Source organism: Onychomys torridus, chromosome 1, assembly GCF_903995425.1.
Source record: "Onychomys torridus chromosome 1, mOncTor1.1, whole genome shotgun sequence".
NCBI lineage: Eukaryota > Metazoa > Chordata > Mammalia > Rodentia > Cricetidae > Onychomys > Onychomys torridus.
The window spans coordinates 86157450-86177954 of record NC_050443.1 but is presented as its reverse complement, the minus strand read 5'-3'; the positions used below and the strand labels follow the sequence as shown (position 1 = coordinate 86177954).

Below are 20505 nucleotides of genomic sequence, written 5' to 3'. Positions count from 1 at the left end.
CTCCATCCCCACAGGGCCAGCCACCGAGGCTCAGAGCTGGACCAATGCCAGAGTCACGGGATACAGACACAGAAGCCTGAATATGTCAGATCAAGGATTTAGTTGGGCATCTCGCTCCTGGTGGGTTCCACCGGAAAGGCACCGAGCAGGAAGGAATCCAAGGTTGGGGACAGCGGCAGGCAACGGCTTCCCACAAGACTCACAGGCGGTTTCCCAGCTGGTGGGAACCCTTGGCCTTTCTTCCGGAGGACTGGGCAACAGCGGACCTTTCTGGAACAGGTCCGGATGTGAACAAACTGGCCTTGTTAGGGAACGGGGCGGGGCGGAGTTGAGGGCTGTTGTGGGGAGGTTGGCCACACCTCTGGCAGATGGGTATTGGCCTCCTTTGCCTGCCCTGGATGGTGCTGCTAAGTCCCAAAGGCACTCACGGCTCCCCTACAGCTGGATCTGAATGAAGTGAGGGGGAAGTCTCAGGAGAGGTAAGCCCCGTCTCCAGCCTTGTAGTTAGCCACAACCACCTGGCAAGGACAGCACCGCTCTCTCTCAGGTAGGCCTGTTATAACTAACATCATCACTCCTCCCCATTGTTGGCTGTAGCCAGGATAGAGGCAGGAGGTGGGCAAGAAGGGCCTGAAGAGACTAGCGCTCTGGTCAGGTGTCAGGCCTTGTCCAGGAGGCCTGTTGGACCTACAGCTAACCTCTCTGTCCTCTGGTCCTCACAGGCAGCCTTCTGTGTTAATACCTTTCCCTCTGTTAGTCCTTTGAGACATAAGATCAGCCATGCTTGGAGTTGCCCCTAGCCCAGGATGGGTGAGATCTGAGGTCTGTACTCACACTGTGTCTGCCAACAGGTCCCTGCTGTTGGCCCTTGACATCGTTGGCTATGGTTCTCATGATCCTGAAGCAAATGAGCTTAAAGAAGAAAGGTCACATCACCTTACAGGACCCTGAAGCCGAGTACCCTCTGCCCTTGATTGAGAAGGAGGTAGTGGGTCACCTAAACCTTCCCCTGGTTAGGTGAAAGAGGTCAGGGGGGTGAGAATGCTAGCTGGGAAGGTGGGATGAGCAGTCACCTCAGAGCCAAATGGATCAACTTTCTAAGATCTGGGCCACACAGTAAAACTCCTAGAGAGCCAACAAAACTTTTTTTTTTTCCTTTTTCGTTCTTTCTTTTTTCTTTTTTTCTTTTTTTTAACTAGCAAATCAACCACAACACCCGAAGGTTCCGCTTTGGACTGCCCTCACCAGACCATGTCTTAGGGCTCCCTGTAGGTGAGCAGTGTGCTTGGTGGCATTTCCAGGTGTGGGTCTTTGGGATGCTCAGTTCGTATTAGCAATAGATTCTCATTCTCATGGGATATGGAGGATACACTGGTATAACCCTGGATCACATGAATTGGAGGGAGATAGGCAGAAGGACTTGGTGACAGTGTCTTCATTGTTTCATTTGACTATCATAAAAGTAGTATCTTGAGGAGAACTGAAAAGAAGTAAGCCTAGAGTCAGAGGTCTAAGATCTCATTAAAGGCACCTGCCCATGCAATTTAAGGCCAGGGCCTTAATCAAACTCACTGATCTTCCATCTAGAAAAGTGTTTCCCAGGTCTGTCAGCCTACTTCAGGTATAGTGAGAGTAAAATGATTGATGGATGTGAAAGTTCAAAAGCTGCATAGTGTTATGCATGAGTGAGAAGAGCAGATATTCCCTTATCGTCGAAGCCCAAAATCTGTGGCAAGTGACTAGTGATGCAGATGCCCCAAATGGATGGATGAATTATCTGAGTGGGGCCTGAGACCCACTTAAGGAAACTAGTCCTACCTATCCTCCTCAGATTCTAAGTTGTCCCATTTCTCGTTTCATCAGTAACTACTCTAGACATTGAGTCCACTCTCTTGAGGTGGAAAACCTAAGGGACAGGTGTGAGGCAGAGAAGCCTTGTTGCCTGCCTCCTAGTGGACAGTCTGATTGATGGCCTACTTTTCAAAGAAAGCATGACTGCAACTCTGACAGGTGATGAAATTATAATACAAAGAAGCCTGCTGGGCCCCCAGCCTGCTGGCCTTCACTCCTCTGTACATGAGAGTGCTATGTCACTGGGCTTTCTATTCCTCTACTTTAGCCTGTCACTATCCTGTTGGGGGACAGTCTGAAACCATGAGCCGCTTGAGAAACAGAATTTGTAGAGACTTCTCCGATCTACTCTCCCTTCAGCCCCCGTGGAAGCAGTATGGTCAGTGGGACAAGGCAATGTAGTGGCCTCTAAAAGTATGCCAGGAAAAGGGCGGATGCTTCACAGTTTGGCTGAAGTGAAGATGGTTATAGGTAGGGCCTCAGGAACACAGCTCCATTCTGCACAGGGATACAGCAACTGACCTAGGTTCTCAGTTTCAGGTGAGCTTTTGGAAGGAAGTTGCTGCTTTGGGCCTGTGTTGTCAAGTGTCCCTGGTGTCCAATCTGGCTATTAAGTTTGCAACTCAGCTTCTAGGAACTCCTCCAAGACCCTGATGAACACTGCTTAACATCTTGAACTAGCCACTCTGTCCTCAAGCACCCCACTCCCCCTCCTTCCTTTCTGTCTCCTCCTCATCTCTGTCTCTCTCAGTTTCCACTTCTAGCTGTATTTCTAATTTTCCAGGCACACTTAATTTCTGCTCCACCTGAAGTAGAAGCCTGGAGCCCTCTTTTGCCTCTAGCTTTTAGCATCCCTTGATGCAGCTCCTCCCCTCAGAACTAATTGCCTTGCTCTTTGAAGTCTGGACTTCAATTTGGCTCATTATCTGACACTGGGCTACAATCTCAACTCCTAAGTCTTCAGCCCTCCAGGCCTATAGAATTCTACTCCGGACAGGCAAACACACGATGTAAATGTCCCTGTTGCTTCTCAGCAGAACCAATGGCCAGGACTGAACACATTGTTGCTTTATTTGAAACAGAACTGTCTAGGTCTTGGGACCCTGCAGAACCCATAAGGGTAAGCCCTGTTCTATGTTGAGACACAAATGGGACACTGGTGACTCCCTCCCAGACTTCAGGTTAGGAAGAAAAAACCTGTGAAGACGGTAATTTTCTTTAAATGGAAACAAATCTTTTCTGAGACAAGGTCTTGCTCTTAGCATAGATTGGACTGCAATTTACAGCCCAGGTTACTTTTGAACTCAAGTCAATCTTGTCTCTGATGCCCAAGTGCTAGGATTACAGGCATGAACTACCACACCTGGCTCCCTTCTGATATTTTTAGTATCCATTTCCACCTTTAATTAAGTCTTACTCCAAGAGTTATAGTGTGATCAAAGCTAGGCAGATGTTATCAAAGTGAATCTTTGGGGGATTTCTGGGTTCTATTTGATTATCAACATTTGATTTTTTTGTAGGTAACTATGTCCATTTCTTGGCCCAAATTAATGATCAATTGGTGATCAGGGCTTACACTCCTGTTTCTAGTGATGATGATCAAGGCTTTGTGGACTTTATTATAAAGGTAAATAATGCCCACCTCTTATCCAGCTATCTGGAACCCCCACGTATCCTTAGTGTGGTAGAATGGAGAGCAGTACTTTTTCTCTGAGAGCACACTTATGGCCTGGACAGCACTTTTCAATAGTCTAATTAATCAGCAATGCTACAATTAACCCTTTAGTATCTCAAAAGATTGTTGTGGTTAGTTTAATAGACATCTTGACACAATCTAGAAATTACCTGAAAAGAGTCTTAATGAGGGACTGTCTATCCAGGTTGGTCTGGGGAAGTGTCTATGGTGGATTGTCTTGATTATATTAATTGATGTAGAAAGACCCAGCCCACTGTGGTGACACCATTCCCTAGGCAGAGGACCTTGAACTGTGTAAGTATAGAGAATGAACTGAGCACAACTAGGCACACATGCATACATTTTTTTGGATGTGATGTGGTGAGCTGCTTCAAGTTCCTGCCTTGACTTCCCTGCAATGATGGACTTTAACCTTGAACTGTAAGCTAAAATAAACCCCCTTTCCCCTGAGTTGTCTTATTAGGGTATTTTATTGTAGGGATAGAAATGAAACTAAAACAACTGTTCACAGTGACTTGCATGACTTCTGAAGGCAAATGCACTTTCCAGCTGTGTGTAACTGTAGCCAAAGGCCTGGGAGCATAAAGACCTGTGCTTGCTTTTCAGATATACTTCAAAAATGTGCACCCCAGGTATCCTGAAGGGGGAAAGATGACTCAGTACTTAGAGAACATGGAACTTGGGGACACCATCCTTTTTCGAGGGCCCAAAGGGCGCCTGTTCTACCATGAGCCAGGTACCAGGTGTCGTTCAGTGAGGGGGGGTCTCACAGTTGGGCAATTCCTCTTAAAGCTGGGAGATTCCTGCAGTGGTCTTACCGTGGTCTTCCTCAGCCCTGGAGCACATGGGCTTGTACTTCAAGCCTTCACACATTCATTCACATGGATGCATTTATGACTTCTGTCACTGCTCATATTTACTTCACAAGCTTGTATGCTTCGTCTAGAATGTCTTCATTACTGTCTCTGGCACAGATACATGAAAGGTGCCTGCTGATGTACATGGTGGAAGGACTCCACATTGATTGGTTCATCCAGATTCTCCATTTACTCACTCATTCGCCATTGTCATGGAGGAGGCTCTACAAGGCTCCAAGTTAATTTCAGCTTGCCTAAGAAAAGACCCAGCTATCCCATGGATGCCTGCCTCGGTTTCCACTCTGTACACTGGTGGCCAGTGAAGCTCTGTGTCTGATTCTCTGGCTTGGGATGCTATAACCTTAGCTGATCTTGCCTCCTAAAAGTCAGAAGTCTTTTATAGGCAGCCAAAGGCTACAGAACTCATAAACATCCTCTATATTTCTAGGTTCCCTTATGGTCAAAACAGATGAAACAAGTGAGCCTGAAAACAAACTGTTTCATCACCTGGGGATGATTGCTGGGGGAACAGGTAAGAGGTTTCTGGGTTCCTCTAAGGTCACTCTAATTTGGGAGACATTTGACCCTATGAGAGGTGGTAAAAGCAATTGCTCCCCAGCTGTGGTAGTGGCAACGTGGCAACAGATACTGACTCTGACCCTGTTCCTCTGCAACCATCATAGTTGCTCCCTAGGAACCATGGGAACCTCTCTTAAGAAGCCAGGCAGGGCAGGCTTTTCTGGATAGTTCCTAAATAGTGGAAGATCCAGTTCCAGTCTGACTCTCCAAATCCCTTGAGAATGAACCCTAAGGGATTAATAACCCACAGGGTGTTAGGCACCATCATAGGCAGTTATAATACTATCACATTTACTGACCATTAACTCTATTATGCAAGCGAGGACAAGAACTAACTCACAGAATGCTCTTTCCCTCATGCAATAGGAAAAGAAAAGGGCTGAGGGTATGGCTCAGTTGGTAGAATATTTGCCCAGCACACACGAGGCCCTGGGTTCCCTAGCATCACATAAAAACAGGCATGGTGTAGCACATGCCTGTAATCCCAGAACTTGAGATGATCCGAAGTTCAGGAGTGTTCTACATAGTAAGTTGAGGCCAGCCTGAATATGTGAAAGAAACCCTGTCTCAAAAAGGAAAGGGGGCTTTTGACCTTCTGCTGTATTAAAAAGGAACACCAAAATGAAGGTTCTTCCCCACTTTGGGGAACAAAAGGGGAAATAGTAGAATCAGGGTTAAATGATACTGTTAATCTGCTAAAGGCCAGAAACTGGGGCATTGGAGATGGTAGAAAACTCGCCTGTCCACTGTTTTCCAGGCATTACTCCCATGCTGCAGCTTATTCGCCACATCACAAAGAACACCAGTGATGGGACCAGGATGTCCCTTCTCTTTGCCAACCAGGTCAGTTCTGCAGAGTCAGCCCAGAGCTTGCTACAGTAGCATGGAATGTTCCCCGAGTTGGGGCTCTATATGAATTCATTCACCTCCCATTGCCTGGAAACATGCTGCTTGGGTGGCTTGGGCTGTGGGAGGCTTAGTGGGTCCTGAGAGTCTGCTGGTAGCTGAAGAAGCTGAGGCTAGGCCTATTTTGTTTGTTTCTGCTGAACTCTGACATCTTCCCTACAGACCTGCTCCATGCACTGAGCTTTCTCCTTAATTCCCATTCTGTTTTCTGAATATTAAATAATGGATGTTCCTGCTGGAAATTCTGGGGAATTCAGACGAATATGAATACTTTTATCTTTTGTCTTTTCCCCAATATATACTATATATTTATATATGATATATCCTTATACACACACACACACACACACACACACACACACACACACATATATATTATATATATACTTTTACACTTAGTAGTATCACATATGCATCTTCCTCTCACTAACTTAAATAGTCACACCAGAATCAAAGTGAAATTTTGTTAAAATTTCATTCAGGTTCTTTCCAGATTTTGTCATAAACAATAAGTATGAGTAACTGGGCCTGACCTGATAACTTTTACTTTATGAAACCATGCCAGAAGTAGCATTCCTGAGAGAAGAGACATGGAGGGTTTGATGACCCAGGCCTGGGCATTCTTTTGGAGACTTGTCCCCCTTTTCCCATATGTAAACACAGACCACCTTCTTCTATATATCACCAGTACCACCCTCCCCTGGCTCCTTAGGGAAGGCCAACCTGCCCTAAGCCTGTGTCTGTTGGGCCTGCTAGACCTGATCCCTGGATGCAGGAAAATGAGTGGAGACTTTTGCATGCACAGGGTCTATGCAGCCCGTCCTTCCAGCTAGAGGGCAGACACGCTGTTGGTACCTCTACCTCATCCTTCAGCCCCACCAGCTTTTTATATTGACAGAGAGGGTGTAGTGTGCAGGAGGAGCAGGACCTTGTCTGCCATGGAGTCTGGCAAGCTCTCAAGCTAGGACAGTGGCAATGAAGGTGGGAATGTACAGACCCACATGTTCAATCTAGGTGGGCATACTGGCTGTTCCTGGATGGACTATTGTAATGTTGTTTCTTTTCTAGACAGAAGAGGATATCTTGTTAAGAAAGGAACTAGAAGAAATTGCTACAACTCACCTTGACCAGTTCAACCTGTGGTATACCCTGGACAGGCCTCCCGCTGGTATGTCCATGTTACTCTCTCTTATTCTGAGCCAGTTCCACCTTGTGACACACCTACAGACTCTATGTTTTGTTTGCTTGTTTTGCCTTTAAGATTTGCTCCAAACGAGATTAAGCTCAGAGCTTTTGGTCTGTATAGAGCATGCAAGAATCTGATGGGAGGAGATTGGGTACTGCAGGTTGTAAAAGGGAGTCAAGGGTAGGTGCTAACTCTATACTCCCCACATTGTACTGAGTATAGACCCTGAGCCACCAGGGTACTTGAACACCTGCCCTCCACAGTCAGCACATTTCACCTAATATGACCACTGACTGGCCCCTTACCCTCTTGTCCTGCTCATGGCTACTCTGCCATTCACCATCAAACTCTTCTGGAGAGCAGTCTCCATATGCTGAGCCTCAGCCAGCTGCTGCAGCCCTCAGCTAGCACCCAGGGACAACCACACACCTTATATCATGCAGGGCACATCACCTACTTCCTTGATGTATACCTGTCTTGGCATATTTCAAGCTGCCAGCAGACAGTGCTGCCCAACTCAACAAACACCCCACCATACCAGTATGACCTCCTCACCCACCCCTCCCTAACAGCCCCACTCAACTCAGTGCTTAGAGCAAAGAGACATCATCCTGGGTCTGAGTCCAAGGCTTGAGCCTGGAATCTGGAGGGAATGCTGCAGATGACTGGAACCCTGTATCTGTGGGAAGCAGCAGTGCAGTCTTCTCAGCTTCTGTAGGTCCCCCTGGTCTCCAGCATTAGGGGCAAACGCAGAACCATGGATCTTCCCTGCTTTGCTTCATTTCAGGATGGAAGTACAGCTCTGGATTTGTTACTGCTGAGATGATCAAGAAGCACCTACCTCCCCCTGGGGAAGCCACACTTATCCTGGTGTGTGGTCCACCACCTATGATCCAGGAGGCAGTTCACCCCAGCCTGGAGCAGCTTGGCTATACCAAGGACATGATTTTTACCTATTAATACCTCCCATGCTCCTTGGCCGGTCCCTCTCCTCTGTTTCACAGTAAGTTTGTCTTCATATTATTCAACTACAGTACTTTCTAAGTACCTCTCCATGTATGGTGCTGTTCTCCTGGGTGTGGACCTAAGAATTCAAAGGATGGAAGACCAGGTAGTTTTTGAGCTTCCAGGCTTGGAGACTGGGAATGATGCCTTTCTCCACAGCTTAGTGTAATAAACTGGACTGCTCTGCATTTAGCTCACAACGTGTGAATATGTAGGAAACACACTGGGCAGCCGGAACTTGCCTGGCTAGAATTCCAGCAGGATCCAAATGGGGTTCCATCACTCCCGCTAACCACTCATGAACCTTCTTTACATTTCTCCACTTTGAAGGTCTGACTCACAAGAGGGCAAAGGCCTTATGTGTTCTTCCTTCCCGTGTGGGACACTTTTGAGACACAAATTGGATTAAAAACCTGTATGTGAGGGCAGTAAAGTCCCAGTAGGCAGACTCGAGGAATCCCTTCCTTATTCTCTGAATTCTGTACAGCACATGGAGACGTGGGGAAATATTTACATTTTAGCATTCTCTAGGTGACAGACTCCATCTTGGTACTGGGCCAAGGTAGGCATGGCCACCTGCTGTTCAGAGTGAGAATAACACACTGCTGCTCTGCTGCTTCAGTGGGTAAGCCCACTCCAACTTTTTTTCATATATCCTTCCTAACAGGCCAGAGATTTCTGTGGAAACTTTGTTCTCTAAGTCACACAGGAGGAAACAGACACAGTTAGTTACATGTCCTCAAGTCATTCAGACAGTGAGTAGCTGAGCTTGTTTTAACCTGGGTCTGTTTAATTCTAAGTTTGTTCTCCTTTCATAAAACCTAGCATAGGAGCAGCAGTATTAGAACTCACTGCTGGGATTGTTGCTCGATGTGCACGTGTGGGGGGGGGGGGGCAAAAGAAAAAGAAAAAGAGGAGAGGAATGTGGCTCCAGGGAGCTCTGCTGTACCCTTGAATCTCATCCACAGGGGGCCAAACACAGTATTGAGGTAGGCCTGGCAGGGACACTCACACTTTGATCCACCCACTCGTGGTGCTTAGTGTATCCTTGGAAAAGCTCCACTCAGGGGAAACACTCCTGTCCATTCACTAAATCGCCCTACCTGGCACTGAACTCACTCTGTAGCTCAAGTCATCTGTGAAGCCACAGTCATCCTGCCTCAGCCTCCCAACTATTAGTAGCTAGGATTACAGGCATATGCCTCCAGGCCCAGCTGCAAAGCCTTTTCCCATTGGACTCAACTCAACCTCATGGATTTTTCCTTCCGTAGGGCTTCCTTCCACTCTGACCTTATTTTTTAGCCTAATGGTTCTCAATTGGGAGGGGGTGATTTCACCCTCCAGGGGACATTTGACAATGCCTGAAGACATTTTGGCTTTCCTAACTGGAGGAGAATGTGCTAAAGGCATCTGTACGGAAGACCAAGGACACTGCAAAAGCAATCCGACCACTGGAACTCACTTAGCCCACACAGACTACAGTGGCCCAGCAGGTTTATGCAGAGGGTACCAGTGCATGGCAAAATGGCACATAACCTCAAAGTGGGCTGTGAACATCTCAGAGGCAAAGGCAGACTGCACCCAAAGGGCAGAGTTGACTTGGAGCCAGAATAAAGAATAAATGGGGTGAAGCAAAGACCAATCAGTGGACTCACAAAGGCTGGTGAGATGATGGAAAGGGACTGGCATGCCCATCTGCGAGCATTCTGTGACTAACCAATCCAAAGCAGAATGGTGACAAGGTGACAGGCATGGGGAATGTCTGGCAGGGACCAACTAAGGTGATTAGGGACCAAGTAGAAAGTCGTGGGCAGCGATCAGATAACAGCAAAGCAGGAACTGGACAGCCATGGCCTGGGAGAGGACAAGGGTTGGGTGGGTGCTTCCCTTGGAAGTATCAAGGTAACAGAACTGGCTTGTATGACCAAAAAAAAAAAAAAAAAGTTTGTGTTTAAGACTGTCCACTAGGGGGAGGTATTTGATCAGCCACTACTTGAGGCAGGTGAGGGAAAGTGTGTCATGTCACCTTGGGTGTCTTGGGAACGCTTCTGCTCAGACACCCACTGCAGATACCGGTGGATGGAAGCTGCTGGAGGAGGAGTCCTGCTTCTCAGGGCCAAGATCCCAGAAGTGAAAATACATACTTCTATGAAGTAGCCCCAGAGAATCCCCCTAGCCCACCCCTCCCCCAAGCAACTTCACCCAGTCACTGCAGGACAATCAGAACAGATTGCACACCTTTTTTTTTCCTTCCAAGCAGAGGCTTTTATGAACAGCTCATTGCCTTTGCTCTGCATTTAACACCTCACCTCCCTCTCTACAAGAGTGTCTGCAGTTTGTATATGAAAGTACAAAAGGTAGAAAAGCTCTATGCAGTGAAAAGCAATCATTGACGATGCTGAAGTACACAGGGAACCTCCAGGCACCTGTCTCATCCTTCTGCTTTTGCTCCTGCCAGCACCTACATCTGAGGTACCCCAAAGAACCCATCTAGGTTCTGTAGGTGGCTCTGTGCCAACTCCCCACTGAGGCAAACACTCAGGTCCCACACATGCCTCCCTGGGCTTGCAGGCATGAAGAATGTCATCTGTAGTCATCAGCATCAGGGACAGCCAGGTGAGTCATTCAGTAGTTGGTCCTGGCTCAGTAGAGTCTGTAAGAACATAGCCAAAAGGAGAGTTTAACAGTCTATAGGGCAAGGCTATCCTGCAGCATCTTTAAAAGAAGCAGAGAGACAATGGGAGGTGGCCCATATCCACACCACTGACCTGCAAAGTTACGATGTCCCAAGGAGTCTGAGCATTGAGTGCAGAACAGACAGTAATGTTAAGGTAAACATGGGGTGAGGGTGAAGCTTGGTATACACAAGTACTTGCTTTGCTTGCATAATGTCCTAGGTTAAATCCCCACCATCGGTACATACATAAACACAAGATAAAACTAAGCCTTTCATCTTAGAGGTAAACTTACTATTTCAAGACCAGCAAAGGTTTGTTGGAGATCACAGCCAAGATTGTACAGAGACATTTCCCTGCATGAGCCAAGGGACAAAGCCTGTTGCATTGATGTGGTCTTGCTTAGATGTAAGAGACTTTTCCATCCAGCCTTTAGACAGTTTTTTAACCGTGGGTGGCCATTTGTTGGTACCTCTGGTCTTCCCACGTGGTTTACAAGAGGGCTATCATTATCTCTGCTTTACAGATAACTAAAGCCAGTCTCAGAGGGACAATGGCACATCTATGCTCCTAGAGCTAGTAAAAGGCAAATGACGTGAACCACTCCTATCCCCACACCCCCCAAAAACTGTTCTTCTTTCCTTGGGACCAAGCTGCCTTGCCATGGACTGATTTCCTGGGCATGGCAGGCTCTCCCAGCTTGCAGAACATATTCATGATATCAGAGGAGTGGTAGGAATGCATGTTTCTCCTGTGCCAAGAAGGCAGGACATTATTCACTGGGCTACAAGTGAGCCAGCACTTTGATCTGGCTGCACAGTTGACCCAGAACTTCTTGAACAGCATCATATCATTACCAGATCTGAGACCAGGGAAGGGATCCAGCACCTTGTATGTTCAGGCTGACTCTGATGAAAGGCCTGTGAGCCTCCAATGCCCTGTGGTGGCTCAGAGCCCAGCAACTGGCCAATGGAGGAGGCCTTTCAGCTGCTGTGTGCCTTAGGGCTGGCTCAGGCTCTGACCCACTATTAGGCATCATCCTTTCCTGTCCTGTGGCCATGATGAATATCACCACACCAAGCTTACTGGGCTTCACTAGCCATGCTGCAAGGAAGGTGGTTGGAATCTTACCGTGAGGCGGTGGATGTCTTGGGAGAGGAGCCCTATTTGTGTCACGGTGACTTCAGAAGGTGCCATCTGTAAAATGGGCAGCAGCCTGATCAGCACACAGTAATGATGCCTATGCTTTGCAGAGCAAGTGGCATGCAAAGCCCCTTCTACTCAGGCCTGTCCTCTCCAGGACATTCTTCCCTAGAGCGTGGGCATGGTGTGCTTGAGGCCCCGAGGAGTGACAGCTGGTGAGACACATGCAGTTTCAGTTCCTGCACTGCATGTACATGCTCTGCTGAAGCCACACTCAGCATCAGCACTCTGTGTGGAGAAGCAGGGCACAGGCAGAACTTGTCAGAAGCAGCCTTCTGCACATGTCCAGTGGTCCAGCTACTTCACAGGGATGAAAGCTTCCAAATTACTACTGGACAGAGGATGATTTCTAGGCAAAGGACCCCCAGATATCAATGCTGCTGCCTAAGAGGACATCATCAGGAGGCTGCTGCCTCTTCATGGCACAGGAGCCTCCTTTTATTGCCTTCCTTCTCCTTGGGTACTGCTGGCCTACTCAGTCTTCCTTACCTGGACGCTGCAGACTTGGAGGCATCAAGGGCAACCCCTTGTAGCAGGGAAAACTCAGGTCCACTAAGGGAATGGGAGTTGCAAGAGGCCACACAGAGATTCAGCAGCAATACAATTCCATGCAAGGTCTGAAAACAGGTACATGCAGTTCCTCACTAGGACATGACCAACAGGGGCACAAAACCCAGCCTGAGCTGCTCTACAACAACATTGGCCATTCAGTGGCCCTGGGTACCAGACCAAACACTAGTATTGCCACCTGGCAAGCTTGTGCCCACTTCTCTCACTGGCTGGACTTCAGGGGAGGTGGCAGTCTTGGATAAAAGACCATGGCTGAGTCTTCTGTGTATATTAAGAGCCAAATGTTAAGCATTTCCTGTACCTGAGGCAGAATCAGAATGCCATAATGGGCCAGTGGCCCTGCCTTCACTTCCAGACATTGTAACACTGCTGTTATTCTTCTGTGGATGAAGCCCACTGGACCCAGGAGTCAAATGCTGGCCAGGCAGGCCCAAACTGGAATTTCCTGAGCAGGAGCTCAGACTGGCGGAGTACACATCTTTCCCTGGTCAGTCTCCAGCCAGACACAACCCATCTGGTGGGGCCATTACCAGCTAGTCAGTGTCTAAAGCAAGAGGGCAGCTCTGTTTCTGCTCTTCCGGGAGACAAAAAGTGGGTAAGATGGGAAAAGCAGAGTCTTGCCAGAAAGGTTGCTTAGTCACTCTGAGGTTCATGCTGTTGAAACGGAAAACCACCTAGGGTCTGTGTGACAGATGTGACCTCTAGCCAGGGTGTGCATGACACCCAAGCTGCTTCTCAGCATCACAGAGGGAAATGAAGCAAGGTAACAGGGCCACAGACTCCTCTAACAGATGCTCCATTCCCTTGGTTGAATCCTAAGCTATAGGCCCTTAATTGGTGTAGTTGATATCACCCTACCCCCAGCCATGCCTGGCTTTCTTCCCCCAACAAAATTAAAGATGTTTTATGCTTTCTACATAAATACTGTTTTTATTACCAGAAAGAAATGGCCACCCATAGTAAGGTACAATCAAATTATGTTATCACCATGGCCTACAATACCCTCTGTTGTTGCTTCGATCTCAGCCAAGATTGTATGGCCCACAGGCCTAAGGCACTTGAATTCTTCCCTCAGCTGGAGCATAGGAGCAGTGTCTGAGAGCTGAGCCTCTTGGGTTTGCCCAGGATCTCTGGGCCTCCCTCTGCTCACATGTTTCCACTGGAATATGGATATTAAGAATTACTAAACATGTACAAATATCTTCAGGTGATTTCCCCTCAGTCCACATTTGGCTATAGTCCCCAAAGTCTGTCCCTTCTGTAGCTGTGTAACTGCATATCCTGACCATCCTTAAGGGGTGTAGGGAGACGAACCCAAAAGTACACAAATGCACAAGGATGGAGGCGAAGTGCAGTTATAAGGTGACACGCGGTGTTACTGCAAGCTCTCCGTGCACAAAGAAGGCAGATGACAGGGCATCAGCTTATCTGCCCCACCTGGTCCAGCCCATCTAGTTCATGGTTCTCAAGGGGACTGAGGCCCCTGTAGACACCATAGACCCTGTGGCTGTCGTTGGTCCCATCGCCAGGCTCCATGGGGCAAATGTAATCCGTAGACTCATCAAACTTCTTTTTTCTCATGTTGCCGAAATGTGAAAATCCAAGTTTCCTGGGCTGAAACAACAAATACAAGATGATGAAAAGGAGCCTCCCAGGTCAGTGTGCAGATGTGACTGACGATACATTCGGGAGCTAGCTCAGGAGGAAGTAAATGAAAGTGCTGTTGGGAAGCAGAGTTCGTGATGACATGTCTTCTGCTGAAGCAAGGCTGATAGATGAACAACCTTGAACACAAGAAAGCTACTCTTCCAAGGCTGTGCCCAAAACTCAGGCCTGCTGCCCCCTGCAAAGTGACTTCCTATTTCCCAAGATGGACAGAGGGGTTCCCTGGAAAGCTACTGTCTGCACTTGAGGTCAAGCACAGGGGACTTGTCTCACCACAGCTGCTGGCATATGAACGAGGAATACCCAGAGCCACAAGGACCTCTGGACCCTGGAGAGCCCAGGGTTGGTCTTCTTCCTTGCCTCAGTTTCACCTACCCTACACTGTTTCTGCTGGACTCCCGAGGACATACTACCTACCCTACATCCTTAGAGAATGGAACGGGAGCAGGAGGCGTGGCTAGGCCACAGGCACCAATGATTGCTCAGGATGAGTTCAGCTAGGCCTCTGGAGTTATCTGTGGACCTGTGCTTAGTTTCGCTCAGACTGAGGATGGGGTGACTCAAGCTGGACTTTGTAAAATTTAGAGGCCAGACAATGAGACAAGTGCTTGCTTGGATGGTACCAGGTCAGCTATGTGCTGGCTTCCTCATAGAACACCACAAGCAGGACCAGCTGCTATGGGAGCACTCCCAGTGCTAGCAAGATGGCAAGACCCCAGGGCATTGTGGCACACAGATGGGCCCGTCTGAAGGGAATCCAGCATTCATCTGCTTGGCAGAACTGGAGTAGAGAACAGCTTCTCAAGAAGAGCTACTTCCTGTACATGTTTCCTGTGTACAGAAACCTGTGCTCTTCTCCTGGGACTTAGGCCAAGAAGGGAATGGATCTAATAAAGATGAACAGACAGCAAAAACCAAGCTCCTCATCTAGGGCTGCACTCATTGGTTTGGGCCCAGGCACTGAACTAACAGTTGCCAAACGTAAGGCTCAGAAGGCAGGCCACAGGGACCCACCCACAAAGGCTCTGACAGCTCACCCGGACTTTGGCTGTGGTGGTTAGAGGTGTGTAAGCTGGTGAGGCCATTTTATCTCGCTTTTCCTGTTCGGCCTCAGGACCAATCAGGGCGTTGAACTTGGTGGTCAGATGGCGCCTGAGGAGCGTCTTCTGTGGGGGGATATTAAGAAGCATAGCCAGGGTATCTCCAGTGAAGCGTGGCTCTAGGATCTAAGAAGAAAACACAGACAAACTTAGACAGTGACCCCTGTAGAGGGCCCTAGCAGGGACAGAAAGAACTTGTTCCCTGGGCCTTGGACGCCTCTGGAATGTAAGCTGTGTTCTGTGTGCCACCCACTCTGTCTCCCCAGCACAAGGCCTGGCTTTGAGCAGACTAGCAAGCACATTTGTTGACAGACAACTTCATCTTCACAGGCTAGCAGGGAATGGGCCTCTGTGATAAGGCTCTTTTCCAGTCTTCTCTGATGGCATCTAGGCCACCACCTCCACACTTCCCTTCTGGACTTGACACTTGACAGAGCTAAGTAGTGATAAAGATCATATCATGGCAATCAGGAAATTGCATATGGTGACCTCCCCCTCACTTCCCCAGCCCCCGTGTTCCTCTGGGAACAGGTGGCCTTGCCTTGTTCAGGACTGATCTAATACAATCACCAGACTAACTGGAACCCTCTGGACTGAAGCTGAGGAAGTTTGTGCAGAAGCCATCTTGGTTCTTTCTGTAAGGTACAGTAATGCTCAATCAGAAATACTTTGAGATTTCAAATTCTGTAAAATGGTTCAGATGAAGTACCTCATTTTTTACTAGAATGCCCAGCCCCTACAAAGTATTAGGCTTAGCTTTAGTCATCACCTTGACACAGTAGAGTCAGTCACCTGGGGAGACTCAAGGAGGGGTGGCCTAGAACAGGTTGGCTTGCGGCGTGACTGTGAAGGGTTTCTCTTGATTGGGTTAACTGAGGTGGGAAGGCCTATCCTGAACATGGGTGGTACCATTTCATGAGCTAGCTTCCGAGTGGTGTAAGAGTTAAGAAAGGAACTGAACAGAAGTATTCATGTGTTCACCCTATACTCTGAACTGCAGATGTCATGTGACCAGCTGTCTTGAGCTCCTGCTACTTTGACTGTCCTGGAGTGATGGACCGAAGCCGGTAATCGAGCTAAAATAAACCCCTTCTCCCTTGTGCTGCTTCTTGTTGGGGTATTTTTAATACAGCAACAGAAACAAAACCAGGATAGGAGGTGGTTTGGGAATACCCCAGTTCACACCAAGGCATGTGGGCTAGCCTGGAGAGCCACTCACAATGAGGCCGCCATGGACACCACTCCCTCGAAGGTTGGGTGCATACTCTGCCAGGTCCACAGATCGCAGCCACTCCATTACCCTGTGGTTGGACCACTGTACAACTTCTGAAGGAGAAAGGTTACTCTGTGATGGAGGAAAGTGAAGAAATTAGGCTCCATGTTGTCCTGTGTGGGGTCAGCACCTCTCAAGATACTGTGGTCCCAGATACTTCACCAGAACAGCAGATTCTTAGGACTGGCAACCCAAACCAACCAGGCCACTTGCCTGAGAGCCTGCCCAGTTCTAAAGAATTAGGTAGGATCTTATTGAATCTTGCTGCAATGTTTATACTTAAATATCTGACTCCATTATTGTGTTATACCCTAGTCTTCTGTCTAATTTTGGAAGACATACATAAAGACATAGGTTTTTATTCAGTGATGCAACAGAATTTTAAAGATCCAATTATGAGCCAAGTGTTTTCTAGGCAAAAGTACTCCCTGGCATGGGCAAATCTTTTAAGGGAATCCACACTAAGATAGCAAAGCTGGGTACTGAGAGCTGGCTCAGCAGTGTAGGTGCTTACTGTTCTTCTAGAGGACCCAGGTTCAGCACCCAAGCCAGGTGGCTCACAACCATCTATAATTCCAGCCCCAAGAGATCAGATGTCCTCTTCTGGGCTCTGTGAGCACCCACATATATGTGACACACACACACACACACACACACACACACACACACACACACACAAATAAAATTAATCTTTATAAAATACAGTGATGTTTACATGTTTTCACACGGCCTTGTGGGCTTCAAACGGCTCAGCACTCACAAAGAAGATTCACAAGATTTACTTGTTGAATAGCAAGGAAGTACGAGGACACACGGCAAAGGTAAGCATTTTAAATCCCTAAAGAACTAGAGTCAGGCCAGTTACCCATAGCAGAGGAGGTCAATGTGATCCACAGGCCTTGGGGCCCAAAGTGAAGTCCTGAAGTTTATAGAACATTATTATGCATACTACCCATATGTGGTCCTTTGCATTTGTTGACACTAGTTCCCCTCTAGTAAGATCCTATGTGTCTAGGCTAACCTGAAGGCTAGTTAATCTTGTACCAGCAAGGAGAGTAACACACTCTGAACTGTTTAGTACTTTTGTAACCCTGTCCTCTCTGATCCCCTGGACTGTGCTTTCTCTGCCTCCTCTGACACCATGTTTCCTTACTGTCTTTCCTTTTCCCCGTGTTTCATGTCATAACAAATCACTGGACCATTATGAAAACTTGGCTAAATACCCTGAGTGAGGGTGGGGGACCAGCAGTTCAGTGACTGCCACTAGACACAAAGTATAGGCAACAGGGGACTTCTAGGTACCAGAATCTTAAACACCATTGTGCATTTTGTGATAATGCCATCCTCATTTTCTCACACAGGATATTTCAGGTGTCCTGACTCAGGGCCACCTGGACAGCTAGTACACTCACTCACCTCATCAGCAGGCCTCCTGTGCAGACAGTGGGGGTTGAACTTATTGACATGTAGCACATGAATAGCACATTTGATGCTGAGATGATGTAATTGACTGGTGACTTTTAAGAAGAGTAGATCATTCTGGAAGAGAAAGGTTCTGGTTGACAAGCTAGATTCTAAGGTGACAAAAGACCCCAGCAATTCCTTCCTGACCAAACACAGACACACCTTCCACATCTCAGAAAGGTGTTCAGAGACATCTCAACACCTTCACTTACCACCACGGTTTGTACTTTGGCATTTGGCATGCTTTATGTAATAGTGATACTATTTTAGGACCTTAAGAATGTGAGGAAAGGAGGAGAACCAAGTTTAAAATGACTGCCACGGGGGCACCTGGACTGAGTGCTCACTACAACAACAGAAATACTGAAGGGAATATCCTTACCACAGTTAGGTATTGAAGCATTCGCCCATCAACTCTCGATTCATGAAACTGGTCTTTGTATTGGGGTAAGCCAATATCATCAAGCCACCCTACAAAAACAGATGTGTTAGGATTTATGAGAAAAGACAATGTGGGTGCCAAGGGGAAAAGCAACAAATGACCATTCTGAGGCCCTTGTTTTATTCCAAAGCATTACAAATCCACCCGTCTTTCAAAAAATGCTGCCATCTTTGGGGCATACATTCAATGGGAAATTCTCTTGCCCTTCGCAATGGCCAGAAACATTCTTAATAAACATATTATTAAGTCCTTACGTGTCACCCAAATGTGGTCTAGCAACGCAGACTTCTCCTTTTGCTTGGCATTGATAGCTTTCACTGCTAAAACCAGCTTCTTCCTATGGAGGGGGTGTTTAATCCCTAGCTCCTGAAAGCGAAAGATGAAGACCACATGTCAAGTTTTGGCAGACAACTTGATCCTCAGAGGATGTCATGTCAGGATACAAAGATCGAGGGTGGTGGTTGATCTTTGCACAGTGCCCTGGGATATTAATCTATAGCAGTAGGGAATCTAGGCCTTCCCTGTCCACCCTCTGTGTATATGGGGTAGATGGAAGCCATCACCTACCCATGCAGTAGTCCCCATACACTGTGGGCTTCTCATGCTCAGCCCTTACCTTTTCCATGTCCTGAGGGGTAGCTGTAAGTAGTGTATGGCCAGATGTCACCCACTGTCTGGCAAAAATCACATACTGAGCTAGGCCGAAATCCTCTAGCCAAGCACATACACGTTCTGTGTTCCACTGGGCAAAAGGGGCATTGGCATCACTGGGAAGCAGAGAAAGAGAATGCTTCTGTTATAAGGAACCTGGGGCTTTGCATAGCACAAAGCCTCAGATAAAAACTCTTTTTTTAAAAAAGAACCAACAAGGTGAATGGCATTCTAGCACAACGCACTCATGTTTCTAAGACCCTAGAGCCACTTTAATAACAGGTTTTATGTTTCAACTGCAGCTTTTCTGAGCATGCGGTAGCCTCCATGATCTCCAGGGGACTGTTTATTGTGCACAGGTCCAGAAACGCACAATGAACACCTTATGATCAAATAATCTTGTCTGTAAGACTCAACACTCTGGGAAATGCTTGGAGACTAGGGAAAGACAACCTGTTCTCTAACACAAAAAGAGGGAAAACACAAGCCAAAGCTCTTCTAACTTATAACAGTGAATACCTTATTTATGAATGAAATACTAGAGGCATTTCCATTATAATCAACAGAAATGCATACATGAACATATCTGACTATCAGTGATTACTCAGGTAAAACGAATAAAAGTAATACAGCTTATACTACAGCTTTTATTAAAACAATGAAAAACATCCCTATCAAACCAACTAGAATCGTAACCTCTCTAAGAGCTGCCTTAAGTGGACATTCTCTGGCTGAGATGGAGGTACAGTGGGGTGACGGTGCTGGAACACTCAACAGAGCAACATAAAAGAAGATATGAATAAATAAAGAGCTAGGTTATGTTCCTAGACAGGACAACTAGGTATTAAAAACCATCCATTCTTAAGGACATCAATTTTTCATTTGGAGTGTGAATGTAATTGCAAATTCGAAATCCCAGCCGAGTCATGGAAAAGGGCGGACAAAAAAATTTCATATTCGGTTTTAAATATAAATGGGGACTTATGGATCTAGAAGACTAGTTATTCAGAAAGATTCCCTTCTAGCAAAGAGCAGTTCTCCATGGTACCATACTCCATCCCCAAATATAAAATGTAGTGTTTACGTTATATAGAACTTATACACATCCTCCCAAATATTTTAAATAATACCTGGATTACTTGTGGCACCTAATGCAACACAAAGGGCATGTGCAAATGTTACATTTTATCATTAGGGAGTGACAAGAAAGGAGTCTATGCAGATTCAGTACAGTGAGTCCATGTGACTGTTGTGGGACTACCTACATTGTCCAGCCTCACTGAACTGGTAGATACAGAAGTCCTGGATACCTAAGAGCCAGCTGATCCCCTACCATGCAGAATGGATTTAAGAACTTTTTGAATACCTGGCTAAGCTATCCT

General features: G+C 47.1%; 2 protein-coding genes across 15 annotated transcripts in view; one reads left to right on the top strand and one right to left on the bottom strand.

Moving 5' to 3' along the window:
• Window positions 1-382: 382 nt before the first annotated feature.
• LOC118584474 (NADH-cytochrome b5 reductase 2) lies at window positions 383-16393 on the top strand. 6 transcript variants are annotated; one of them, XR_004945039.1, is made up of 11 exons: window positions 383-479; window positions 852-985; window positions 1200-1272; window positions 3372-3478; window positions 4154-4283; window positions 4853-4936; window positions 5741-5826; window positions 6958-7057; window positions 7863-8078; window positions 14134-15935; window positions 16294-16393. XR_004945039.1 is itself a non-coding variant. In XM_036188755.1 (10 exons), the coding sequence occupies exons 2-9, from the start codon at window positions 884-886 to the stop codon at window positions 8033-8035; spliced, it is 855 nt and encodes a 284-aa protein (XP_036044648.1). In that variant the 5' UTR covers window positions 383-479; window positions 852-883; the 3' UTR covers window positions 8036-8078; window positions 16294-16393. The 6 variants fall into 6 exon arrangements, 5 of the variants coding, with proteins under 5 accessions (XP_036044648.1, XP_036044627.1, XP_036044658.1 ...); XM_036188755.1 differs by lacking the exon at window positions 14134-15935; XM_036188734.1 differs by having other exon boundaries at window positions 14134-16393.
• The window catches only part of Ppfibp2 (PPFIA binding protein 2), a 163068-nt gene continuing 152933 nt past the window's right edge, over window positions 10371-20505 (bottom strand). For 4 of the 9 annotated variants that reach the window (XM_036188662.1, XM_036188690.1, XM_036188676.1 and 1 more), the window contains 7 exons: window positions 19089-19239; window positions 18727-18838; window positions 18413-18501; window positions 17983-18105; window positions 16513-16638; window positions 15231-15419; window positions 13413-14142 (listed from right to left, as the gene is read on the bottom strand). In XM_036188662.1, coding sequence (XP_036044555.1) covers window positions 13948-14142; window positions 15231-15419; window positions 16513-16638; window positions 17983-18105; window positions 18413-18501; window positions 18727-18838; window positions 19089-19239 — 985 coding nt within the window. In that variant the 3' untranslated portion in view covers window positions 13413-13947. Of the gene's footprint in view, window positions 10734-11886; window positions 11953-13412; window positions 14143-15230; window positions 15420-16512; window positions 16639-17982; window positions 18106-18412; window positions 18502-18726; window positions 18839-19088; window positions 19240-20505 lie in introns of those variants that run through there. The other 5 variants (XM_036188714.1, XM_036188706.1, XM_036188699.1 and 2 more) reach the window with 3 other exon arrangements.